The 25,891-nt window shown below is 44.7% G+C and overlaps 1 protein-coding gene across 3 annotated transcripts in view; it reads right to left on the bottom strand.

The window, feature by feature from the left end:
* LOC121543061 (fibroblast growth factor 13) overlaps positions 1–25,891 on the bottom strand; it is a 186,076-nt gene that overhangs the window by 96,720 nt on the left and 63,465 nt on the right. For 2 of the 3 annotated variants that reach the window (XM_041852772.2, XM_041852766.2), the window contains exon 3: positions 5,254–5,424. The exons of the other annotated variant lie outside the window; for it this stretch is intronic. In XM_041852772.2, the coding sequence (XP_041708706.1) occupies positions 5,254–5,424 (171 nt within the window). The remainder of the gene's footprint in view (positions 1–5,253; positions 5,425–25,891) is intronic. 3 annotated transcript variants of the gene reach the window in all.

Genomic DNA, 25,891 nt, shown 5'->3' with positions numbered 1-25,891 from the left:
CGTTCCCTCCCAATGACAAACTCATTAAGTATGTGGAGCCTCAGTCACTCAAAGGATCTGAAGATCTCTCAGTGAAGAGTTCCAGTCATTTGTTCCTTCACTCATCAGCAGTCTGTCTGGCGGAGGATGGGAGAGGGGGAGAGGAGGAGAGGAGGGGAGAGGATGGGCAGAATGGGAGTGAAGTGCTAATTAAATAGCACATGATGGAAGCTAATGGCCCAGGCGACTTGACTCTACTTCACTTCCTCCCGGGGCCCTGCAGTGGTGCTCAGTGGTTGTTGTTGTTGTTGTCATGGTTGTCATACACAATTTCAGGCTTTTTATACTCGTCCTTGGAGATTGCTGCCCAGAGGTGCTTTAAAAATTGTTGCGTCGATGTTATGGAAGTGAGAGATAATCTGTGTGTGTTTCGATGTTCGTGTGTGTTACCGCCATAGAGTAAGCATGCTCTTAGAAGGTAGCAGTCAGGCATACAAACTACAGCACACGCATGACTGGTACAGTAGTGCTGGGAATCAGTGTGAAGGGTGCTGATTAGATAACAAAGCTTATAACATGCACACACACACACGCGCACACGCACACACACTCACACATTATAGCACAGAGGACACATTGTACACACTGTGTGCTCACCCTGACCCTCACACTACTTCCCCATTCTCTTGTAAGTGCACTGAGGAGGTCATGTAATATCCCAGTCACAACACATGTCAGCCCCCTTATTAAGTCAGTGTTGATGTGACATTGAGACAATGTTAGCTGGCTACCTCCACCACAGCACAGCCTGCCTCTCCTGCAGGGCCCAAACACACACTATCATAAACATCATTTATTCATGCTCTGCACACAAAGAGCTGCTTTCGCAGAGAGAGAAAGAATGTTAACATGCGGTGTTGTCGGAATGTGTGCGTTTGCGTGTGTGTGCTCGCGCTTCCAGGGGCCTTTTTGTTTGGCTCTTGTCAACATTGTAGCTGGGGAACGAACGGGACACAGGGAAAGGCATGGTGGGATACACAGTTATGACACACACACACACACACACTGTCCTCGTGAAATGCAATTACTGTATGTCGTCAGTCTTGCGAATGGCAGTAATGCATTACACATTTGGATAGCTGGGTGGGGGCTGGTGAAGGAAAAGATGAGTGTGTTAGCGCTTGTTGTGTCTCTGTCTCCATCTCCATGGCTCAGTGCTCCACTGACAGATTAGTTTGTCAATAAGACACTTACAGTAACTGACAGGCCAGAATATGTTTGAATGTAAAGTAGTATGGGATTCTGCCTCCCTAACACATACTGCTCTGTACTCTACAGATACAGATACAATATTCACCTCGTTGGTCACATGAGGAAAAGGGGGGGGGACAAAGACTGGGAGAGGTGATTAATGGGATTAAGGAGGACGACATGGCAGTGACAAGGGCAATAGAACACAGTGACAGAGTTATGACATGGACTCGTCATGTTTACTGGCTTCTATGAACAGCCTGCTGAGTGCTCCATAAATTCTATAGTATAGCCGATAAATAACAGGAGAAGAGAGGAGCCCGGTTTGGGTCTGTATAGGGCAGGGATCATCAACTAGATTCAGCCGCGGGCCGATTTCTTCTTGAGTAGATGGTCGGAGGGCCAAAACATCATTACAAATCATTTGTAGACTGCAAATTGACCGCAAGAAGCCCAAACAGATCTAATATTTGACTAAAACATAATCATTTCAAACCTATACGATCACATGTCTCTCTTTTATGCGTGGGAATACTTGGGAACATTATTACATTTATTTATTTATTTATTGCTCAGAAAACATGGGGGGCCAAATAAAACCACCTGCGGGCTGCCAGTTGAGGGTTTGTATTGACTTTAGCGTGGAGTTGGGGAGGATCAACACAAAGCCACTGAATTATGGATGGGATGTGTACACAGATCAGCCCCCTGGGCAAGACTTTTCATCTAGAGTGGAGAAACAGAAGGAAGGAGAGAAATAGAGGGAGAGATGGAGAGAGGGAAAGAGAATATAGGATGGGGAGAAGGAGAAGGAGATAAGAGATTGACCCAGGAGAGAGAGAGAGAGAGAGAGAGAGAGAGAGAGAGAGAGAGAGAGAGAGAGAGAGAGAGAGAGAGAGAGAGAGAGAGAGAGAGAGAGAGAGAGAGAGAGAGAGAGAGAGAGAGAGAGAGAGGGAGACAGAGAGAGACAGAGAGAGAGAGAGAGAGACAGAGAGACACAGAGAGAGACAGACAGACAGACAGAGAGAGAGAGAGAGAGAGAGAGAGAGAGAGAGAGAGAGAGAGACAAGTAGGGGGAAATAGTGAAAAGAAAGGAGATAGGAGACAGACAGACGGCTTGACAGACAGACGGCTTGACAAATAGACAGCTTGTGTCGACGAGGGCTTTATGGGCGAGGGGTCTCGGGGACTGGGGCTAGGGGAGAGTGGCTGCCTCCCTGCCTGACCCTGTGGGTACTGTATATCCCTCTGATCTCATGCCCTTGGGGAGTCTGATAGAGTCTGATAGTGCAGCAGATGTGATACAGGCTACTGATGTGTTGTTCTGTGAAGCAAGTCTGTGTAATGCAGCGTTGTGATGGGGATCACAGTGGGATTAGGTGACTAGTAGAGATAGTACTGATGTGAGTGCAGCAGAGATAATACTAATGTGAGTGCAGCAGAGATAGAACTGATGTGAGTGCAGCAGAGATAGTACTGATGTGAATACAGCAGAGATAGTACTGATGTGAGAGCAGCAGAGATAGTACTGATGTGAGAGCAGCAGAGATAGTACTGATGTGAGTGCAGCAGAGATAGTACTGATGTGAGAGCAGCAGAGATAGTACTGATGTGAGAGCAGCAGAGATAGTACTGATGTGAGTGCAGCAGAGATAGTACTGATGTGAGTGTGGCAGAGATTAAAGAACAACCGAGTGTCCCCTATAATTTACTGTAACCTCACATCTACAGTACATTACACATGTCCCCATCCCATGTGTTCTCCATAGTCAGTAAGAGGAGAGTGATTACAAACATCCAAATGTACAACAGGAGCTGGACAAGACAAGCTGGCAAATGTCTGTTCGCTCACTGTTATCATTATATTTTATTGAAGCTTACTTATAAAACAACATGGTCTTTGGCAGCAAACAGTGATCCTACTGTATATTGAGTTTCTCATTTCCCTGAATGACAGACCCTATTCCTGTACCACTGGCAATAATACACACAGAGTTACTACAACAGAGGGTTATTCAAGGGTTTGTTCATAAGGGTGATGGTTCTATGTAGAACCATAATCACTCATAGAACCCTTTATATACTGTAGAACCTTCAGAGCATGGTTCTTTATAGAACCTTTAAAAGAGGATTCTATATGTCACCAAAAAGGGTTCTGCTATCGTTACAAGCCAAATAACCCTTTCTGGTACTATATAGAACCCTTTTTGTTAAATATGTAGTACCACTCCAGCACTGTATGTCCAGACAGTGCTCCTGAGAGAGGCAGCTGTTTGTTATACTTGGAGGGTGATGCCTGGGAGGGTTCTCTGTACTGAACATAGGGCCATAGCACCGCCACAGACCACATCACATCACATCAGTCCATTAAATGTTAATGACACCCCAGCTAATAGGTTACATAAGGCAGCAGTCTATCTCCCCTCCTTCCTTTGTAAATTCAGTCACGTCACAGTGGAGTTACAGCCAAACTGAATAATAGATCTGTAGTTCTTATCTATCTATCTATCTATCTATCTATCTATCTATCTATCTATCTATCTATCTATCTATCTATCTATCTATCTATCTATCTATCTATCTATCTATCTATCTATCTCTCTCTCTCTCTCTCTCTCTCTCTCTCTCTCTCTCTCTCTCTCTCTCTCTCTCTCTCTCTCTCTCTCTCTCTCTCTCTCTCTCTCTCTCTCTCTCTCTCTCTCTCTCTCTCTCTCTCTCTCTCTCTCTCTCTCTCTCTCTCTCTCTCTCTCTCTCTCTCTCTCTCTCTCTCTCTCTCTTTCTCTCTCTCTTTCTCTCTCTCTCTCTCTCTCTCTCTCTCTCTCTCTCTCTCTCTCTCTCTCTCTCTCTCTCTCTCTCTCTCTCTCTCTCTCACACAGAATAACATATAATAACATATATTATAATGCACCAAGTGAATATATGTACAATATGCTCTATGTTCAAGAGCAGCCCACACATCTGATTCAACCGGTGATTATCATGTAGCTGTGAGACCACATGACAAGCCAGCTTACACTGCAAATGTACTATAACCCATAGGGAATCAACTTGCTTACCAAGCTGTCTGGAAGTCTGAAAAGGAAGGCACCTTCATATTTTGCAATCTTAGTACTCTATTGATGAACATGGCACAAGCCTCAGGCAATAGATGGAACAATCAACCCCTAGTAGTAAGCATACATGCACAATGCATCAGCATGCAGGTGCTTAGAGCACACTAACGTTACTGTACAGTGTCTACCCCTCTCCCCAATGAGCATGACTATACACAGGCAAACCAAACCCTCATGTGTCTGCAAGCGCCAGGGAAGGGGATAGAGAGAGAGAGTGGGGGAGGGGAGTGGGGGAGGGGAGAGAGGGGGGAGGAGAAAGGCAGGTAGAGAAAGGGGGAGGGGCAGCGAGCGGGAGGAGAGATGGGAAGAAGGAAAAATAGAGGGGGACTAGGTGAAAGAGATGGACAGGTCTAAAGCCAGCCAGACTAAAAGCCAGGGGAACATGAGGAGGGGGGAGACGGACAGTTACTTAATGGGTGGGGCGCATGCCAATAACGTACTAGCATCATCCTAATATGAACCTAATGTGAATGTGCTATACGGACAGAGGGATAGGGCTGTAGCACAAGTTGCAAGCTTGTTATTTTATGAAGCCAAGTGGTTGAAATAGAAACGCTAAAGTATGGTGGACAGCAGCTGCATCATTCTATAACCCTTCAGGGGTTTTTATTATTTGTTTATTTTGGCTGGAGCATGCGCCTCTGGGTGACAATGACCCAAGCCTGATGGTTGGATGGGGTTTGGGTGGGATGTGCTCCACAGGCAAGCATAAGACACACAGGCACCCACACACGCACACACACAAAACTTAGTTTTGAGTAGGAGGGGAGAACTATCAGTTCAGACAGAATATGAGAGAGAGAGAGAGAGAGAGAGAGAGAGAGAGAGAGAGAGAGAGAGAGAGAGAGAGGGGAAAAGGCAAAAAAAAAAAAGCATCAGCAAAAAAAACAAGGAGGGGGTGCGGACAAACCTTCAGGCTCTGAGCTCTCTTTGTTGACCACTTGCTTCAGCGGGCAGCAGAAGATTTCGTGACACTTAGCACGAAAGGGGGACCCTTTACTCCTTAAATCCGCTGATGAATGGATGGAATCCTGCCGCAACATAATGTACTCCTGGGTACCTGGAGCAGCGTCATCCTGGACTGCGGTGATGCCACAACAGAATGAACTGAGGTTAGGGGAGCGCTCACCACAACACAGACAGAAGAACAACGCAGGGACGAAACAAAGGCAAAAGAGAAGACGGCAACAACATCACATCAGCAACCACTAAAGAACTACTATAACACAACATAGCCTACTACAAACAGAGGAAGAGAGACCAGGTTAGAAGGAGGGGGAGCAAGAGGAGGGTAGAGAGAGAGACAGAAAGAGAGATAGAACATCGAGATCAGTCAACAACTTTCAAAAATACCACTCAAGTAACACCAAGAGAGGGAGGGAGGGAAAGAAAGAGGAACATCTAAGGGAGGAGGAGTATGGGGCAAACAGATACAGAGACAAATGGAAGCTAAACATTATCATGTAAATATAGCAGTGTGTTCATTATAAAATCATTCTAGTGTGAGAGGTTGAGTAAAGCAAGGCATGCGCGCAGACTGCAGTCTACAATCTGCAAGGTAATACCAGCAGATCTAAGGTCAGATTGGGGTGCTGCTGACCCCAACCAGATGGTGCCCTTTTTAACGGAAGGCAAGCAAATGAAAAGGCATGCGCAGGTCCCAACCCAACCAAGCAGAGTGTGGTGGTCGAGAATGTTTTCATGGAATCACACATGCAGAGATGATATTATTACAGTGCATATTATGAATTCTATGAAGGAATTATGGCATCAACTGTATTTGTTTTCAGTGTACTGCTATAGGCCTGTCTGATGTTCATGGGGACATGTCTAAAGGGTCAGACACATTGTAAGTGACCTCGCAAGATGACTACATCACATTTCTCTTCTCCTCCACATGAATGCCTTAGTCACCATCCTCCATCCATCTCTTAACTGCATATATCCACTTGTACAGGCAGGAGGGGCCTACTGATCCACTTGTACAGGCAGGAGGGGCCTACTGATCCACTTCCTCTACACGGCCAGCCTCACAAGCTACTTTCCCCCAGAGAAAACGGAGTCTAAATGAAGTCTGGGTTTAGTCATTATAATCTATTGTCAGTCTGTGGTATGATTTTAGGCTGACATCCAGAAGTCCTCTGTGGTATACTGGCTCAGTGATAAAGTCTCATCTTCTCTCCTCTCTCTGCTCAGTTATTAAAAGTAAAACCTGAATGAAGTATATATAGAACTGTCAACATGCTCCTGGTTCTGTTGCCAATGAGCACACTCTCTCCCTCCTCCCAGCAATTAACCCTCCATCTGGAGAGCTCGATACGCATGCATGCCGACACGCGCCTGTGCACACACTCAAGGAACACTTTTCCTATGGGACCAATTCATTGCAGTGAGGAATAGGGGGGCACTCACACTTTTCTATTATTTTAGAAGAACAGAAATACAATTAGGAGGTAGTGCACATAGCTCACACAAAGAGCTCTGCTATACAGAAATAGTGAGCAATTAGTCTTTACTCCAGCATTTTGCTTGACTCTGAACAAGGGCACACAGACTAAACTGAAGACAACATAAAGGTTGACTTTAGTTAATAGCTACAGCTAATGAGTGTCTCTCTTTTTGAGCATTTGTCGAACCCCAGTAAGATCGGGATCCTAATAAATTAAATGAAATCATATCCCTTATAACTGTAATAACATAAGTGTTTATACTGTATACTACATTTATACAGATTCACAATTAGACAGAAAGAGAGTAGTTTAGGCAGAGTAGTTGACTCAACAGACACCCCATTCCCATCACACACAGTACAGTGACTCGGGGGTCCATTAGCAGACCAATTTATCACCACTACCCTATTTTTCTCCAGAAACTAGGCCTACATGCCTTTGTCTTAGTGGAGACCACTGCCAACTACTTACACCTAAATCCTCAACCCAAGATGCTGGTTTCATGACTAGGCAGCACTAAAACTGCAGAAGAGAAAACAGAAGAAAGCAACAGAGTTGAAACTTTCATGGTGTTTTGAGTAGACAAAAGACACTGAGGAGTTCTAAGGCACCCATTCTGAAACTTGACCTCTTTCCACGCTCCAGAGTCTAAGCATTTGGGGGGAAAACGTCCATCTTGCTCAGATCATTCTGTCCAATCATTCACGTTTATAGATGTAGACTTTGCTTTTGGAATTCAAATAAAAAATGTGGTTTATTGTATCTTGAAGATCTTATTGCTCTTTTGAGGCCCTGATAAGGGATCTCTCAGTGCACAGTGGACTCCCCTCCCCCTGTCTATCTGTGAGGAGTGACAGTGTTGTGAAGTGGCCCTCTAGAAGAACACTCATCCTCTTCACAGACAGCTAGCAGCCACTGCTGGGTGCCGGTCACGTCATGCTGCAGACCAGGGTCAAACTTCACACTGCTCACTAGCACATGTACTAATGCACTCTGCTTTATCTCTCCCTCTCTCATCTTATCTGCGCTGGGTTGAGCTCCACTGGCCCAGGTACGATGGGAGAGAGAGAGAGAAAGAAAGAAAGAAAGAAAGAAAGAAAGAAAGAAAGAAAGAAAGAAAGAAAGAAAGAAAGAAAGAAAGAAAGAAAGAAAGAAAGAAAGAAAGAAAGAAAGAAAGAAAGAAAGAAAGAAAGAAAGAAAGAAAGAAAGAAAGAAAGAAAGAAAGAAAGAAAGAAAGAAAGAAAGAAAGAAAGAAAGAAAGAAAGAAAGAAAGAAAGGAGAGAAAGAGCTTGTCTCATCTCGCTTTGAGAGAGAGCCAAGAATCTTCCAGAAAAGTTTCAGGATGCCTAATTCCTTCCCAGTGGTTATTAATGACCCTGCTAACTGCCATCTCATCAGCAGCAATACAATTGAGAGATGACGGGGGCCAGGGGAAGACCTGGGGAGTGGGCATGAGCAATTTACAAGTGGTAGCTCGCAATTTGGACAATTTACTCAAGTCAAGAGTTCTTATCCATCAAACAGGAAGGGAGTCAAGCATTTTCCATAGTCTGGCAAGAAATCGTTACTCTCTAAAATTAGAATCAGAATTAAGCAAAGAGATAGGTCTGTAGCCGCAGGTACCTGTTACTAAAATAGCCTGTCCTCATTGTGTAAATACAAGTGGTTGAATGCCATTGTCTGTTGGGATGCAATATTTTTAGTTTGGCTCCGTCTCATGATTTCTGCATAGTTGTATTTTGGTTGTGTCGGGTCACCTTGGCGACAGTGAGCTGAGGTGAACTTGAGGTTTTCTTTGAAGCAGAGAGAGAATGAGCTTGCATATTTTATTCTGGGTCTTTCATCCTCTCTTTCTCCCTCTCTCTCTCCACAACTCTATCCAATAGGAGTAAAGTAGCTCCCTGGAGTCACATGATCGCCCTGTACCAATCCTCCCTAACTCTAGTCAGCAGATTCATCACCGGATAAGTGTAGAAATGACTTAAAGTAACCCTCAAAAGCGATTAAAATACATCCTCTTCCTCCATCGAGTTGTCAATGCTGTCAGTATTCATCTCAGTGAATTAGGAGCACAAGCTAACTATGAGACCCTTTGGGACAGAATACATATTTTTATGGATATTCACAGCTCAGTCACTTTAATGTGAATATCAATCACTGTTTGAATATCAATGAATATCAAGTCAGAGCAAAGTAATAGTAATTATTGTACACAACTGCTATCTCTAATATAAACACAAGAAAATTAACAAATGTCTTTAAAAAAAGAATGCTTGCTCGTGCTTTCCTATGGCTAGGGACATTTTGTGCTGAAACTTTCTCAGTCTCATTCCATTACCACAGAGGTCATATGATGTAGTGGACAGAATGAAACCATTCCCACTAACGCTTTTCCACAGGAAAGTAATTCATTTAAGTCAATCTACACTGTATAAAGGGGCTATGAATCTACAGGGACTCTTTCAGTCAGAGGGGTTCAGCCATCTTGTTATATTTACTCATCGAGAGAGTAAATAGATTTGATTACACCATGGCCCCCACCACGGCCCACACCCCCAACCTCCCACTCTGCTGTGTTAAGTTTGAAGGATAGAAGCAACTACAGGTGTCAGAGCTAACTGTACTCATTTAATTATAGCGTCAACTGAACAATACAGAACGTGGGGCGTAACATAACCCCAGGGTCAACCACTGTAACAATAACATATTGCATGACTATCCTACTGTACAGCCATAACATGCTCCCACTCTGCTGCTGGCCCTGAAACCATGAACACCACACAAACCCCAGGCTGAACCTGTAGGACGCCCCTTACCCTCTCTCATAAGGACACACACACACACACTCATAACCACTCACACTCCTGCGTGCACCCACACACAATTACACTCCACCCCTCACACCTCTGTGAGTCACAGCCCATCAAAGAGGCCCTGGGTGGTGTTTCTGTTTACAACCCCGCCTGCTCCTCCGAGTGAGCACGCTTCCTGGAACGGCCGTCGTCAAACACACACACATGCATGCCCACACACACACACACACACACACACACACACACACTCACACACAAGAACCCACAAAGAAAGAGCGTGCGTGGCATTGTGTACAGCTGTGTGGGCTGGCATTAGAGAGGGCTGTGAGAGAGCAATGAAAGGGCAGCACAGAGAATGACTGAACTGCAGAGCTAAGCTGCTAGCCACTGTAAACTGACTGTCAGATCGAAGGTTTTTGTGAATATCTGAAGAAACAAGTAAAAACAACTAGCTCTGACTAAGCTTTATCGAGATGAGAGATACTGCCTTTCCATGTCCCAGAGCAACCTCACAGTAAAAACATGACATAAAGACTAGCTGAATTGGATTGTGGTTTAATCTCAGTTTCCAGGAAGACATACAGTGGGGAAAAAAAGTATTTAGTCAGCCACCAATTCTGCAAGTTCTCCCACTTAAAAAGATGAGAGAGGCCTGTAATTTTCATCATAGGTACACGTCAACTATGACAGACAAAATGAGGGAAAAAAATCCAGAAAATCACATTGTAGGATTTTTTATGAATTTATTTGCAAATTATGGTGGAAAATAAGTATTTGGTCAATAACAAAAGTTTCTCAATACTTTGTTATATACCCTTTGTTGGCAATGACACAGGTCAAACATTTTCTGTAAGTCTTCACAAGGTTTTCACACACTGTTGCTGGTATTATGGCCCATTCCTCCATGCAGATCTCCTCTAGAGCAGTGATGTTTTGGGGCTGTCGCTGGGCAACACGGACTTTCAACTCCCTCCAATGATTTTCTATGGGGTTGAGATCTGGAGACTGGCTAGGCCACTCCAGGACCTTGAAATGCTTCTTACGAAGCCACTCCTTCGTTGCCCGGGCGGTGTGTTTGGGATCATTGTCATGCTGAAAGACCCAGCCACATTTCATCTTCAATGCCCTTGCTGATGGAAGGAGGTTTTCACTCAAAATCTCACGATACATGGCCCCATTCATTCTTTCCTTTACACGGATCAGTCGTCCTGGTCCCTTTGCAGAAAAAACAGTCCCAAAGCATGATGTTTCCACCCCCATGCTTCACAGTAGGTATGGTGTTCTTTGGATGCAACTCAGCATTCTTTGCCCTCCAAACACGACGAGTTGGGTTTTTACCAAAAAATTATATTTTGGTTTCATCTGACCATATGACATTCTCCCAATCCTCTTTTGGATCATCCAAATGCACTCTAGCAAACTTCAGACGGGCCTGGACATGTACTGGCTTAAGCAGGGGAACACGTCTGGCACTGCATGATTTGAGTCCCTGGCGGCGTAGTGTGTTACTGATGGTAGGCTTTGTTACTTTGGTCCCAGCTCTCTGCAGGTCATTCACTAGGTCCCCCCGTGTGGTTCTGGGATTTTTGCTCACCGTTCTTGTGATCATTTTGACCCCACGGGGTGAGATCTTGCGTGGAGCCCCAGATCGAGGGAGATTATCAGTGGTCTTGTATGTCTTCCATTTCCTAATAATTGCTCCCACAGTTGATTTCTTCAAACCAAGCTGCTTACCTATTGCAGATTCAGTCTTCCCAGCCTGGTGCAGGTCTACAATTTAGTTTCTGGTGTCCTTTGACAGCTCTTTCGTCTTGGCCATAGTGGAGTTTGGAGTGTGACTGTTTGAGGTTGTGGACAGGTGTCTTTTATACTGATAACAAGTTCAAACAGGTGCCATTAATACAGGTAACGATTGGAGGACAGAGGAGCCTCTTAAAAAAGAAGTTACAGGTCTGTGAGAGCCAGAAATCTTGCTTGTTTGTAGGTGACCAAATACTTATTTTCCACCATCATTTGCAAATAAATTCATTAAAAATCCTACAATGTGATTTTCTGGATTTTTTCCCTCAATTTGTCTGTCATAGTTGACATGTACCTATGATGAAAATTACAGGCCTCTCTCATCTTTTTAAGTGGGAGAACTTGCACAATTGGTGGCTGACTAAATACTTTTTTTCCCCACTGTAGGAGGGTTGGTGTCCTGGGAGCCACTCTGGGAGTCATTCTGGTTCCTCTGTTCCTCTGCTCCTGATGAGAGACCTCTGACACCATGCAACAATAGGATTGTGTTTATATTACACAAAGGGACAGTTTCCTGGTGCCAGATTAAGCCAAATAATGGACTAGAAAAGCGTGCTCAATATAAAATCTTAATAGCTTTTAAGGCCAGGACCAGGCTAAATCAGTGTCCGAGAAACCAGCCCATTGTCAGTCAATAAAGTCAGTCAATAAAGTGTAATCTATATATTTGGATATCATATGCCCCAATCATATGCTGCTGACATTAAGAAATGGAGGCACAATGGAGTTGCCAACTTGGTTTTAGTGGATGACTAAAAGGAGTTTAGGTGACATCAGGTCTCTAAAATATGCTGTCTGGTTGTCAGATACTAACAAATACTCTAACAAATAGTTTACATTTCCAAAACAGTCCTGTATTTCACCCCAGAAACACCCAATTTTTTCTTCATATAGTTTTCTAATGGAAGTCGAAATCCATGTAAGGCAGAGGCTGGAAGCCATCTTGAAAATATGCCATGGAAAAAAGAGAGAGAGAAAATCAATGTAGAAAGTCTATTTGGGGCCAAACAAATGTGTTGATGAATCCACCTCTCAGTAGCTCATGAGGATGGATGTGTTGCTATGCCTGTCCTGAGGTCTGGACTGGGCCGGGAGAGGAGAACACACTAATGACTATCATCTGGTGTCTCTCGTCATCGGCTGTGTCTCTTATTGCCTGGCTGTCCCCCCTCCCCCTGTCCACTCGTTCACTGTGCCCCTACCTCTTCACAGCGATTGGAGGCCGAGTGCGGGGAGAGTGTATGGTACTGTATATCAGTGCTGAGTGCAACCCGATACACACACACACGTACACACACAGCCATTCAGAAAAATACTGTATATAACTCTGTTCACACTGCACAATACACACAGAAACCTAATCAAAGGAATCGAACAAAATGTATACATTAAATACCAATAAAAGACAGAATCTAACCACAGGCTCACTACTATGCCACACTACTAGAATACAAAAGAGGTGCTGCTGTAACACATGATGATACACAAGTATCAAAGCGTTGTATGGGTGGTGTGGGAGGAGAGGTACTTAAACAGTAAATATCAAAAGGTTGTCGTCTCCTCCTTCACGTTTAAAATACCTCTCCTACTGAGGAGTGTCAGGACCTCTGAATAAATACTATATCAACAAATCTGACTAACCTACTGAAGTGGGAGTGAACAGATAGAAATCTGTGGTTAGCTCTAGCTGGCACTAAGGAGGGTCGACATCACCCTATAGCCTTTGGGACATCCAGTACAGTAGTATGGATGGGGAGAATTTATTTACTCAGTCACACACTGCATAACCTCTCCAGCTCAATACAACTTCTATGGGCCAGATCAACGAGGTGTGAATGACTGGGAATAGTGTGTTTAGTCATAGTCTCTCTATGGCTGGGCTAATGGTCTGATGTGCACTGAGCTGGTTTACGGTGTGATTCAATGGCACCTGCTGACCACATGTCTCCAACATGGCTCTTCATGCCTAGGGAAAAGTGGGATTGTTGATATTTTACATGACATACAGGTAGGTGGGCTGCTACACTATAAATCAGAGTTCAAAGGTAAAACTGAATTGGTTCTAAACTGGTGCAGTGCAGCGTAGGTGAAAACAGAGCGGGGCGCCAAACACGAATATTCACACATGAACACACACACAATCACACATAACACATATTATTCACACATGAACACACAGATAAAGGCATGGTACAGGCATTAGCACTAGCTAGCACTCACTCACAGCCCATTGCGTAGGTTCAAAAGCGCTGTGGCTAGTAGGATCCAGAGCAGACCGTGAACAAACACACACCACCGCTAAAATTTAATAATGCTAAAGATCACATTCAGCACAATTAACAGCTGACAGCCAGCAGTAAACATGATTTGAGAGCATACAGTATTACTCCAATAGGGCGTTAGCTGCTTAACTAATCATTAGGTCTGTAACACAGAGACTGGGTGAGACAGTGGAGGATGATGAAATATAATGTGATCTATATTGAATAGGCCAGCTAAGTGATAGAGAAGCCTACTGTATATTGAATCCCTACGGGACTGTGATTGACAATAATGTGTGATATAGGGCTTAGGGCTCGGATTTCATCTTATATCTGTCATTGTGTACAAGAGGTATTGATATGTGAAGGAATGAAACCGACTGTATTTACATTCATTTCCCACTTATTTTTTCACAGCCCTCTCTCTCTCTCTCTCTCTCTCTCTCTTTCTCTCTCTCTCTCTCGCTCTGTCTCTCACTTTCTCTCTGTCTCTCTGTCTGTCTGTGTGTCTCTGTCTGTGTGTGTCTCTCTCTCTGTGTCTCTGTGTCTCTTTCTGTCTGTCTCTCGCTCTCTGTCTCTCTCTCTGTCTCTCTGTCTGTGTGTCTCTCTGTCTCTCTCTCTCTGTCTCTGTTTCTCTCTCTGTCTGTGTCTCTCTCTCTGTCTCTCTCTCTCTGTCTCTCTGTCTCTCTCTCTGTGTGTCTGTCTGTGTGTCTCTCTCTGTATGTGTGTCTCCCTCTGTCTGTGTCTCTGTCTCTCTCTTTCGCGCTCTGTCTCTCTCTCTCGCTCTCTCTCTCTGTCTCTGTCTCTCTCTCTCAATTCAATTCAATTCCAATTCAATTTAAGGGCTTTATTGGCATGGGAAACGTATGTTAACATTGCCAAAGCAAGCAGATGGTAAACAAAAGTGAAAAAAAAAACAATAAATATGAACAGTAAACATTACATTCAGAAGTTCCAAAAGAATAAAGACATTTCAAATGTCATATTATGTCTATATACAGTGTTGTAACAATGTGCAAATAGTTAAAGTACAAATGACAAAATAAATAAACATAAATATGGGTTTAATTTACAATGGTGTTTGTTCTTCACTGGTTGCCCTTTTCTTGTGACAACAGGTCACAAATCTTGCTGTCTCTCTCTCTCTCTCTCTCTCTCTCTCTCTCTCTCTCTCTCTCTCTCTCACCTCCATCTCAGAGGGGCTTCCTCTCTTCTCAGCTCAGCTCTCTGAGGCCCAGGAGGAATTACACACACGCTGTGATTACATACCACACTTGCCCACCTACCTACCTCAGTGCTGCACCAGAGGCACGACACAAACACACACCATTTATGCACACGCATACTCACACGCATACATACACTCCTCTCTTTCTCCCACTCTCTCTCTTTCTCTGACAAACACACACACATACATACACGCATGAACACTCTTCCTCTCTGACACATTCACACTAGGGAATGTGTATTCCCTTATAGTGAGAGCCAGGTGGAAGGTAAGTGTGTGATTCCTAACTGTAGCAGCTCTGTAATCAAGTGTTTCTATTACCCAGAGAATGAGCTGTCTGTCTGAGTGAACCCATCACTATTACTGCTTTGTTACTGAACTGGAAGACTCAATCAGTCAGTTATAGATGGATGACCCAGTCCTGGAGGAGAAATAACACAATGTAGTTGACACACAACCAAACACACACACATGCACGCACGCACACACACAATTTCAAGTATGTACAGTGCATTCAGAAAGCATTCCGACCCCTTGACTTATGCTACATTTTGTTGTTACAGCCTGAATTTCTCACTCTCACCCATCTACACACAATACTACATAATGACAAAGTCAAAACATGTTTTAAGAAATTGTAGCATATTTATTGAAAATGAAATACAGAAATATCTCAGTCACTATCTACAATACCAGTCAAAAGTTTGGACACACCTACTCATTCAAGGGTTTTTCTTTATTTTTACTATTCTCTAGAATGTAGGATCATAGTGAAGACATCAAAACTATGAAATAACACATAACGTTCTTCTTTGTAACCATGCTTTATTCATCAGGCCTTTGTCCTCCACTTCCTTCATTGTTGATAAAAAGTTGGAACCCTTCCGAAATGGACCTGGAACTTTCACACCCAGACCCGATATGAATATACACAGTACCAGTCAAAGGTTTGGACACACCTACTCATTCAAGGGTTTTTCTTTATTTTGACTATTTTCTACAATGTAGAATAATAGTGAAGACATCAAAACTATGAAATAACACATATGGAATCATGTAGTAACCAAAAAAGTGTTAAACAAATCAAAACTTCAAATAGCCACCCTTTGCCTTGATGACAGCTTTGCACACTCTTGGCATTCTCTCAACCAGCTTCACCTGAAATGCTTTTCCAACAGTCTTGAAAGAGTTCCCACATATGCTGAGCACTTGTTGGCTGCTTTTCCTTCACTCTGCCGTCCGACTCATCCCAAACCATCTCAATTAGGTTGAGGTCGGGGGATTGTGGAGGCCAGGTCATCTGATGCAGTACTCCATCACTCTCCTTCTTGGTAAAATAGCCCTTACACAGCCTGGAGGTGTGTTGGGTCATTGTCCTGTTGAAAAACAAATGATAGTCCCACTAAGCCCAAACCAGATGGGATGGTGTATCACTGCAGAATGCTGTGGTAGCCATGCTGGTTAAGTATGCCTTGAATTCTAAATAAATCACAGCCAGTGTCACCAGCAAAGCACCCCCACACCATCACACCTCCTCCTCTATGCTTTACGGTGGGAACTACACATGCAGAGATCATCCGTTCACCCACACCGCGTCTTACAAAGACACGGCGGTTGGAACCAAAAATCTCCAATTTGGACTCCAGACCAAAGGACAGATTTCCACTGGTCTAATGTCCATTGCTCGTGTTTCTTGGCCCAAGCAGGTCTCTTCTTATTATTTGTGTCCTTTAGTAGTGGTTTCTTTGCAGCAATTCGACCATGAAGACCTGATTCACACAGTCCCCTCTGAACAGTTGATGACTCTGTGAAGCATTTATTTGGGCTGTAATTTCTGAGGCTGGTAACTCTAATGAATTTATCCTCTGCAGCAGAGGTAACTCTGGGTCTTCCATTCCTGTGGCGGTCCTCATGAGAGCCAGTTTCATCATAGCGCTTTATGATTTTTGCGACTGCACTTGAAGAAACTTTCAAAGTTCTTGACATTTTCAGTATTGACTGCTGTGGTAGCCATGCTGGTTAAGTATGCCTTGAATTCTAAATAAATCACAGACAGTGTCACCAGCAAAGCACCCCCACACCATCACACCTCCTCATCCATGCTTCATGGTGGGAACCACACATGCAAAGATCATCCGTTCACCTACCCTAAATCTCAAATTAGGACTCATCAGACCAAAGGACAGATTTCCACCGGTCTAATGTCCAATGCTCTTCTTCTTATTGGTCCTTTAGTAGTGGTTTCTTTGCAGCAATTCCACCATGAAGGCCTGATTCACGCAGTCTCCTCTTAACAGTTTATGTTGAGATGTGTCTGTTACTTGAACACTGTGAAGCATTTATTTGGGCTGCAATCTGAGGCTGGTAACTCTAATGAACATATCCTCTGCTGCAGAGGTAACTCTGGGTCTTCCTTTCCTGTGGCGATCCTCATGAGAGCCAGTTTCATCATAGCGCTCGATGGTTTTTGCGACTGCACTTTAAGGAACTTAAAAAGTTCTTGAAATGTTCCGTATTGACTGACCTTCATGTCTTAAAGTAATGATGGACTGTCGTTTCTCTTTGCTTATTTGAGCTGCTCTTGCCATAATATGGACTTGGTCTTTTACCAAATAGGGCTATCTTCTGTATACCCCCCCTGTATTGTCACAACACAACTGTTTGGCTCAAATGCATTAAAAAGGAAAGAAATTCCACAGATTAACTTTTAAGAAGGCACACCTGTTAATTGACATGCATTCCGGGTGACTACCTCATGAAGCTGTTTGAGAGAATGCCAATAGTGTACAAAGCTGTCATCAAGGCAAAGAGTGACTATTTGAAGAATTTGTTTAACACTTTTTTGGTTACTACATGATTCCATATGTGTTATTTCATAGTTTTGATGTCTTCACTATTATTCTACAATGTAAACATTTTTAAAAATAAAGACAAACCCTTGAATGAGTAGGTGTGTCCAACATTTTGACTGGTAGAGTATGTCAGTTTGGTCGGATAGCCAGCTCTAGGCAGACTCTGGGTAGTTCCATATGTTTTCAATTTCCCAATGATGGATACCACTGTACTCTTGGAAACGTTCAACATTCTAGAAAGTGTTTTATACCCTACCCCAGATACACACTGACTGTACAAAACATTAACATTAAGGACGCTCTTTCCATGACATAGACTGACCAGGTGAATCCAGGTGAAAGCTATGATTCCTTATTGATGTCACTTGTAGAAATCCACCTCAATCAGTGTAGATAAAGGAAAGGAGACAGGTTAAAGAAGGATTTTTAAGCCTTGAGACAATTGAGACATGGATTGTGTATGTGTGCCATTCAGAGGGTGAATGGGCAAGACAAAAGATTGAACTCAATGTGTTTCTAATGTTTGGTATACTCAGTGTATGCCTCATCTCAGAGATCCTTAGACTTCATGGTATCGTTTCTGCTCTGACATGCACTGTCAACTGTGGGACCTTACATAGACAGGTGTGTCTCTTTCTAAATCATGTCCAAACAATTGAATTGGCCAAAGGTGGACTCCAATCAAGTTGTAGTGACATCTCAAGGATGATCAAAGGAGATTGGATGCACCTGAGCTCAATTTGGAGTGTCATAGTAAAAGAGTGTGAATACTTATGTCAATTAGATATTTCTGCATTTCTTTTTCAATAAATTTGCTAACATTTCTTTAAAAATGCTTTCACTTTGTCATTATGGGGTATTGTGTGTAGATTGGTGAGAAAGTACATATATTTAATCAATTTTTAATTCAGGCTATAACACATTGTCTGTCATCTGGGAGTAGAGCCTCAGATTACAGAGAGAGAAAGCTGTGTCATTAAGGCTAACAGTCTGGCTCAGCTAACAGCTAGCGCTAACAGCTACCGCTAATAACCTCTGCTAACAGCTAGAGCTAACAGCTAGCAGGCAGATGGAGTATTAATGAAACCAATTAACTGAGGTACAGAACACTTAACATGCTCCAAATGCAGAGCAAACATGACACCACAGAAAAAAAACTATCAATCATTGGTGATTGCCTGGTGTATAAATCAAATATTGGATCCACATACTACACGGCTCTATTACTGCTTCATAAATTAATGTGTAACAGCAAATGTAGAGGAGAGGCCAGAGCCGCCTCTTCCTATACACAGACTATGTGCTGCACGTAAGGAGCTCAGTCGGGGTCTCAACTTACTGTTGAGAGTTAGAAAAGTAGAACGCACAAGGTGCAGTTTCAAAATGTGGTAGTGCATCAGCAGTTTTTCACTTGTTATGTCAGGCACTCAATTAATATATGTCAGATAACATTTTTAGGTAAGGTATTGCTAGGTAAGGTAGTCTAGCCAGCTATCTAACCCTTGTAGTAGGCCTAATCATCCGACCGAACATGCAGGGCATGTGCTCAGGGGCCCTGACCTCCATCTCTCTTGAGGTGCACCATATCGTTTTCAAAAGTGTCCAAATTAAGAAAAACTAAACAAACAAGAAGATTTAAATGGAAACTGCTGTAGTAATAATAATAATAATATTAATAATAATCATAATAATAATAATAAATGAAATCATAATCATAATTATATAAAAAATAAAAAATTTACATTAAGAGCATAAAAAAGTTGTTCAACTACTAATAGGCCTACAACTAATAAAAACTACTGCTACAACTACTGCTACAACTAATAAAAACTACTGCTACAACTACTAATACAACTAATAAAAACTACTGCTACAACTACTAATACAACTAATAAGAACTACTGCTACAACTACTAATACAACTAATAAAACAAAGTACTTATAATATATTCATACGTATTTACATGGTGTTTTTATTGCTGCTGTTGTTGAAAGTAGTAGTGTGAGTCTTGTAAAGTTAGGTGTTCCTTAACCTCTTAATTTCCGCCCAAAATGACATACCCAAATCTAACTGCCTGTAGTTCAGGACCTGAAGCAAGGATATGCATATTCTTGATACCATTTGAAAGGAAACACTTAGACGTTTGTGGAATGTCAAATTAATGTAGGAGAATATAACACATCAGATCTGGTAAAAGAAAATACAAACCAAAAAAACATGCTTTTTTTAATCATCTTTTAAATGCAAGAGAAAGGCCACAATATAATATTGCAGTTTTAGCAGTGTGTGTGCAAAGTTTCAGATTGACCCTGTGAAGCGTTGCAATACTGGACTATTTTGTATCAAGTCTGCCCAAATGTGCCGAATTGGTCAATTGATACATTTTCAAGTACATAACTGTAGATAACATACAAAAACATACAGAATGTAAGTTTACACACTCCCAGGAACGTCATACATGATGGATCATTAGCTTATACACTAACTTTCACACATCTAGATGGCCGGGCGGGGTGGGTGTGGAGCCAGAGACAGCAGGGGTTCAAACTGTAGATCCCAGTTCCTACATTTGGATTTTATCAAACAAAACTATGCTACATTTTATCTCTGGGACCCTCAGGATGACAAATCAGAGCAAGATTACTGAATGTAAGTACATTATTTACCTTCAGAGGTGAATGTATCAAACCAGTTGCCGTGATACGTTTTTTGTTGTTGTGCACTCTCCTCAAACAATAGCATGGTATTTTTTCACTGTAATAGCTACTGTAAATTGGACAGTGCAGTTAGATTAACAAGAATGTAAGCTTTCTGCCCATATAAGACATGTCTATGTCCTGGAAAGTTTGCTGTTACTTACAACAGTCATGCAAATCACATTAGCGCACGTTAGCTCAACCGTCCCGTATACGGGACACCGATCCGTAGAGGTTAATATATACAGGGAAATGTAAGTTGATACATTTAAAAATAAATTGGTACCAAAACTACCAATGCAGTTGTCTTCTGTTTTGGAGTGACAGACAATTGAGTGATTCTTAATGGCTTCCATAATGGCATCCAATAATGACTCCACAAAGATTGTTATAAATGTACATCTAAATTACATCTAAGGTCTTGGTTGTATTTTGATAGATGATGTCACCATAGTCTAGGATAGGAAGCAGCAGTTTGGTTACTAAGGTATTTTTAATGGATACAGTAAAACAATTATTAGACCTGTATAGTAACTCAAGCTTATAGTTAATTGTTTTTCTAATATAATCAAAATGTTTTCCAAAAGATCATTCAGAATCTATCCTCAAACCCGGATATTTCCAACAATCAACACTTTCAGGCATTGTTCCATCACTTGCATGAATTTTGAAATTGCTAGCTGTGGAGTTTATTCTTTGTCGTGTACCAAACAGCATGATATAGGACTTTGTTTGATTTAAAACCAAATTATTTGCTAGAATTTTTTTTGTAAAGTGTTAAAATCATCTTGGAGTGTTGCTTGTGTAACGATCCCGGCAGTCTGAGTCGGGTCCTGTCTGTGGACTAGTTTTTCTGCTCATGATCTCCAGTTTCCCGAGGGTTCTGGAACGCTCCGGGGAGCTCTCTTGATTTCCGCACCTGCATCCCATCAGCAATCTGCACACCTGGTCCTGATCATCACCCTTCTTAGGCTCTGGCCTAACATCCATTCCCTGCCGGATCGTTAGCCATGAACAGTAGGTTTACCAGAGTATCAGTCTTAGAGCTTCTAGCGTTAGTTTTGTTGTTTTTGCACCTTGTTGGTTTGTTGTTTACTTACCTCCGTTTTGTTCCATCTGCAGTCACTCGTCCGGAACCTTCATCCAACCTCTGCCTGGTGGTCGGCGGCTGCCGAGCCATGATGGGATCAACCACTGCACCCCCAACAACTAATCAACGCCGCCCGCTCTGTTCCCTGGATTATTCAGCATCACTCTTGAATTTGTAAATAAACACTCACCTTCGTTTCAACTTACCTTGTCCTGGTCTGCTTCTGGGTTCTGGCTTTGTAACTCGTGACAGAACGATCCGGCCAGTAATGAACCCAGCGGACCTGGACTCTGTTCGCCATGCCATTACCCATCAGGAGAAGATGTTGGGCCATCATAGCACGGTACTACAGGAGATCGCGTTGTCAGTTCGGAACCTTTCTACCGGTCTGACGGAGGTCCAGAACCAACGCAAGTTTCCGGTGGAGGATCCACTACCGGTTTCACCCATCTCGCCTGCCGCTTCTGGAGCTGTGTCCTTCCGTGAGCCCAAGGTTCCGACGCCGGATAAATATGAGGGGGAGCTGGGAAGATGCCGTTCCTTCCTTATGCAGTGTGGATTAGTGTTCGATCTACAGCCCTACTCTTATGCCACAGACAAGGCTAGGATAGCCTTTGTGATTGAGTTGCTGCGTGGTCGAGCGCTGGAGTGGGCTTCAGCCGTTTGGGAACGACAGGATCCCTGCATGGCTTCATACCAGGGGTTCACGGCCGAGATGAGGAAGCTCTTCGACCATTCCGTCCGAGGGAGGGACGCAGCCAGGCGCCGGTTTTCGCTTCGCCAAGGAACTCGCAGCGTGGCCGACTTCGTGATCGAGTTCAAGACGTTGGCTGTGGAGAGTGGGTGGAATGAGGAGTCTCTGCAAGCGGCCTTTTACCAGGGTCTGTCGGAGCAGCTCAAGGATGAGTTGATCTCCTATCCGGAGCCTAGTGACCTGGACAGCTTGGTAGCCTTGTCTATTCGGGTGGATAATCGAGTCCGAGAGCGAAGGAGGGAGAAGCAATGGGTTCCGTCCAACCGATCAGCTTCTCAGGTTCCAGTCGGGTCGGGGATTGGATCAGAATACGTCGATCATCGTCCACCACACAGGATTAGTGGAGAGGTTCTGTCTCCCGATTCTGAACCCATGCAAGTGGGGCGGCACGGGTTAACCAAGGAGGAGCGCCAACACAGACGTAGGGACTAACTGTTGCCTCTACTGTGGTGGTTCGGGACATTACCTCGCCACTGGTTCCCGGCGGTCGTCAAACTGCGCGGCTCGCTAAAGTTGGGAGGACTTTTAGCGAGCCAGTTTCGACCTCTCAATACCTCTGTCAGACCCCGTTTCCGGCTACCCTTATGAACAGGAATCAGAGCTTAGCGATTAACGCTTTTATCGATTCAGGTGCCGATGGAAGCTTTCTTGATGCCGAGTTGGTGGAACAGCTGGGGCTTTCCAAGGAGCAATTGCCGGAAGCCATTGAAGCTACCACTCTGGACGGCAGTAGTCTGGCACGTATCACGATGAGGACTGAACCGGTTAAGATGCTGTTGTCGGGGAATCATTCTGAGATGATTTCATTCTTCATTCTGCCGTCTTCCCATGTTCCTCTGGTCCTTGGATACCCCTGGCTGAAGGAACACAATCCCACGTTCGATTGGGTGACGGGCAAGGTAACGAGTTGGAGCCTTGATTGTCATGCTAACTGTCTCAAGACTGCCTGTCCCCATTCGGTTCCCAGTCAGGTGATTGAGGCTAAACCCCCAGATTTGTCCCTGGTTCCCGAGACATATCACGATTTGGGGGAAGTTTTCAGTAAGCAGAAGGCTCTGTCACTCCCTCCCCACCGACCATATGATTGTGCCATCAACCTGTTCCCTGGAGCTGTCTACCCCAAGGGAAGGTTATACAGTATCTCCCGACCTGAACGTGAGGCTTTGGAGACCTACATCAAGGAGTCCCTAGCTGCTGGTCTCGTTCGTCCCTCGTCATCACCCCTGGGGGGCAGGATTCTTCTTTGTGGGTAAGAAGGATGGCTCTCTTCGACCGTGTATTGATTATCGGGGGTTGAATGACATCACGGTCAAGAACAAGTATCCCCTGCCCTTGATGAGTTCTGCCTTCGACTCCTTACAGGGTGCTACGGTGTTCACCAAGCTAGACCTACGCAATGCGTATCACATGGTCCGGATCAGAGAGGGGGGACGAGTGGTTGACGGGTTTCAATACACCGATGGGTCACTTCGAGTATCAGGTGATGCCGTTTGGACTGACCAATGCTCCAGCGGTATTCCAGAGTATGGTGAACGACGTCCTGAGAGATATGATCGGTCTCTTTGTGTTTGTTTACCTGGATGACATTCTGATCTTCTCGAAGGAACCTTCCGACCACGTCCAGCATGTCCGGCAGGTTCTGCAGCGATTGTTGGAGAATCGCCTGTTCGTGAAGGCCGAGAAGTGCGAGTTTCACGCCCACACGACATCCTTTCTCGGGTACATCATCTCCAGGGGAGAGATTAGGATGGACCAGGAGAAGGTTAGAGCGGTTCTGGAATGGGCCCAGCCCGGTACGAGATTGCAGCTCCAGAGATTTTTGGGGTTTGCGAATTTCTACCGCAGATTCATCCGGGATTACAGCCGTGTGGCCGCTCCGTTAACTGCCTTGACTTCCAGTATCAGGACCTTCAAGTGGAATCCGGAGGCGGATCGAGCGTTTCTGGATTTGAAGAGGCGATTCACCAACGCACCGATTCTCTCTCAACCGGACACGGCCCGTCAGTTCGTCGTTGAAGTGGACGCGTCTGATGTGGGAGTTGGCGCCATCCTGTCGCAGCGATGCTCCACGGACAGTAAACTCCATCCCTGCGCCTACTACTCGTCGCCTTTCGCCTGCGGAGAGGAATTACGATGTGGGTAACCGGGAGCTTCTCGCGGTGAAACTTGCCTTGGAGGAGTGGCGCCACTGGTTGGAGGGGGCGGAGCAACCGTTTATTGTCTGGACTGACCACAAGAATCTTGCTTACGTGCAATCGGCTAGACGTCTCAACTCCCGTCAGGCCAGGTGGGCGTTGTTTTTCGGACGATTCAAGTTTTCCCTGACGTTCCGACCTGGATCTAAGAACGGCAAGGCGGACGCCTTGTCCCGGATGTTCTCCAAGACGGAGGAGAGTGGGTCCAAGACCGAGACAATTCTCCCCCGGAACTGCGTCGTGGGAGCAGTTATGTGGAAGATTGAGGAGGAGGTGATGGCGGCCCTTCGGACGCAGCCCGGTCCCGTAACGGTCCACCCGGTCGGTTGTTTGTGCCTGAGTCGGTTCGTCCTGCTGTCCTCAAATGGTCCCACGCCAGCAAGAGGGCTTGTCACCCTGGCGTGGCTCGGACGATGGCGTTTCTTCGCAGACGTTTTTGGTGGCCTGCCATGGCCGAGGATACTCGGGGTTTTGTTGCTGCCTGTCCAGTGTGTGCGCAGAATAAGAGTACCAATCGGCCCAGCTCTGGACTACTTCACCCCCTTCCTATTCCCCGGCGACCATGGTCGCATCTGGCCCTGGACTTCGTCACTGGGTTGCCCGCTTCTGAGGGGAACACGGTCGTTCTGACTATCGTGGACAGATTCAGCAAGTTCGCCCACTTTGTGCCAATTGCCAAGCTTCCCTCTGCCTCGGAGACGTCCGAGATCCTGGTTAGGGAGGTTTTTCAGGGTCCACGGTTTGCCCAGTGATATCGTTTCCGACCGTGGCCCTCAGTTTACCTCTGCTGTCTGGAAGTCCTTCTGTTTGGCCATTGGAGCTACAGTCAGTCTCACATCTGGTTTTCACCCCCAATCCAATGGTCAGGCGGAGAGAGCCAACCAGAAGATGGAATCCACGCTACGCTGCCTGGTCTCTTCCAACCCCACCTCCTGGGTCTCTCAGTTGCCTTGGGTTGAGTATGCCCACAATACTCTCCCTACATCTGCCACTGGGATGTCTCCCTTCCAGTGCCTGTATGGCTACCAACCTCCCTTGTTCCCTTCTCAGGAGAAGGAGCTCTCAGTGCCCTCTGTTCAGGCCCATATTCGTCGTTGCCACCGGACCTGGCATCGGGCCAGAAAGGCACTCCTTAGAGTTTCGGACCGGTATCAGCTCCAGGCGATCGTCGCCGGATCCCCGCTCCCACCTATACCATCGGAGATAGGGTCTGGTTGGCCACACGGGATCTTCCTTTACGGACTGAGTCTAGGAAGTTGTTACCGAAGTTCATTGGTCCGTTTGTGGTGGAGAAGGTGATCAATCCAGTGGCAGTTCGACTCAAACTACCGAGGACGCTCAGAGTCCATCCCACCTTTCATGTCTCCTGCCTCAAGCCTGTTTTCCTCAGTCCTCTGTTGCCTCCTCC

Source organism: Coregonus clupeaformis, chromosome 3 (genome assembly GCF_020615455.1).
Source record: "Coregonus clupeaformis isolate EN_2021a chromosome 3, ASM2061545v1, whole genome shotgun sequence".
NCBI classification, from domain to species: Eukaryota; Metazoa; Chordata; class Actinopteri; order Salmoniformes; family Salmonidae; genus Coregonus; species Coregonus clupeaformis.
Note: the sequence above shows the minus strand (reverse complement) of the source record. Positions and strands in the feature narration are given on the sequence as shown.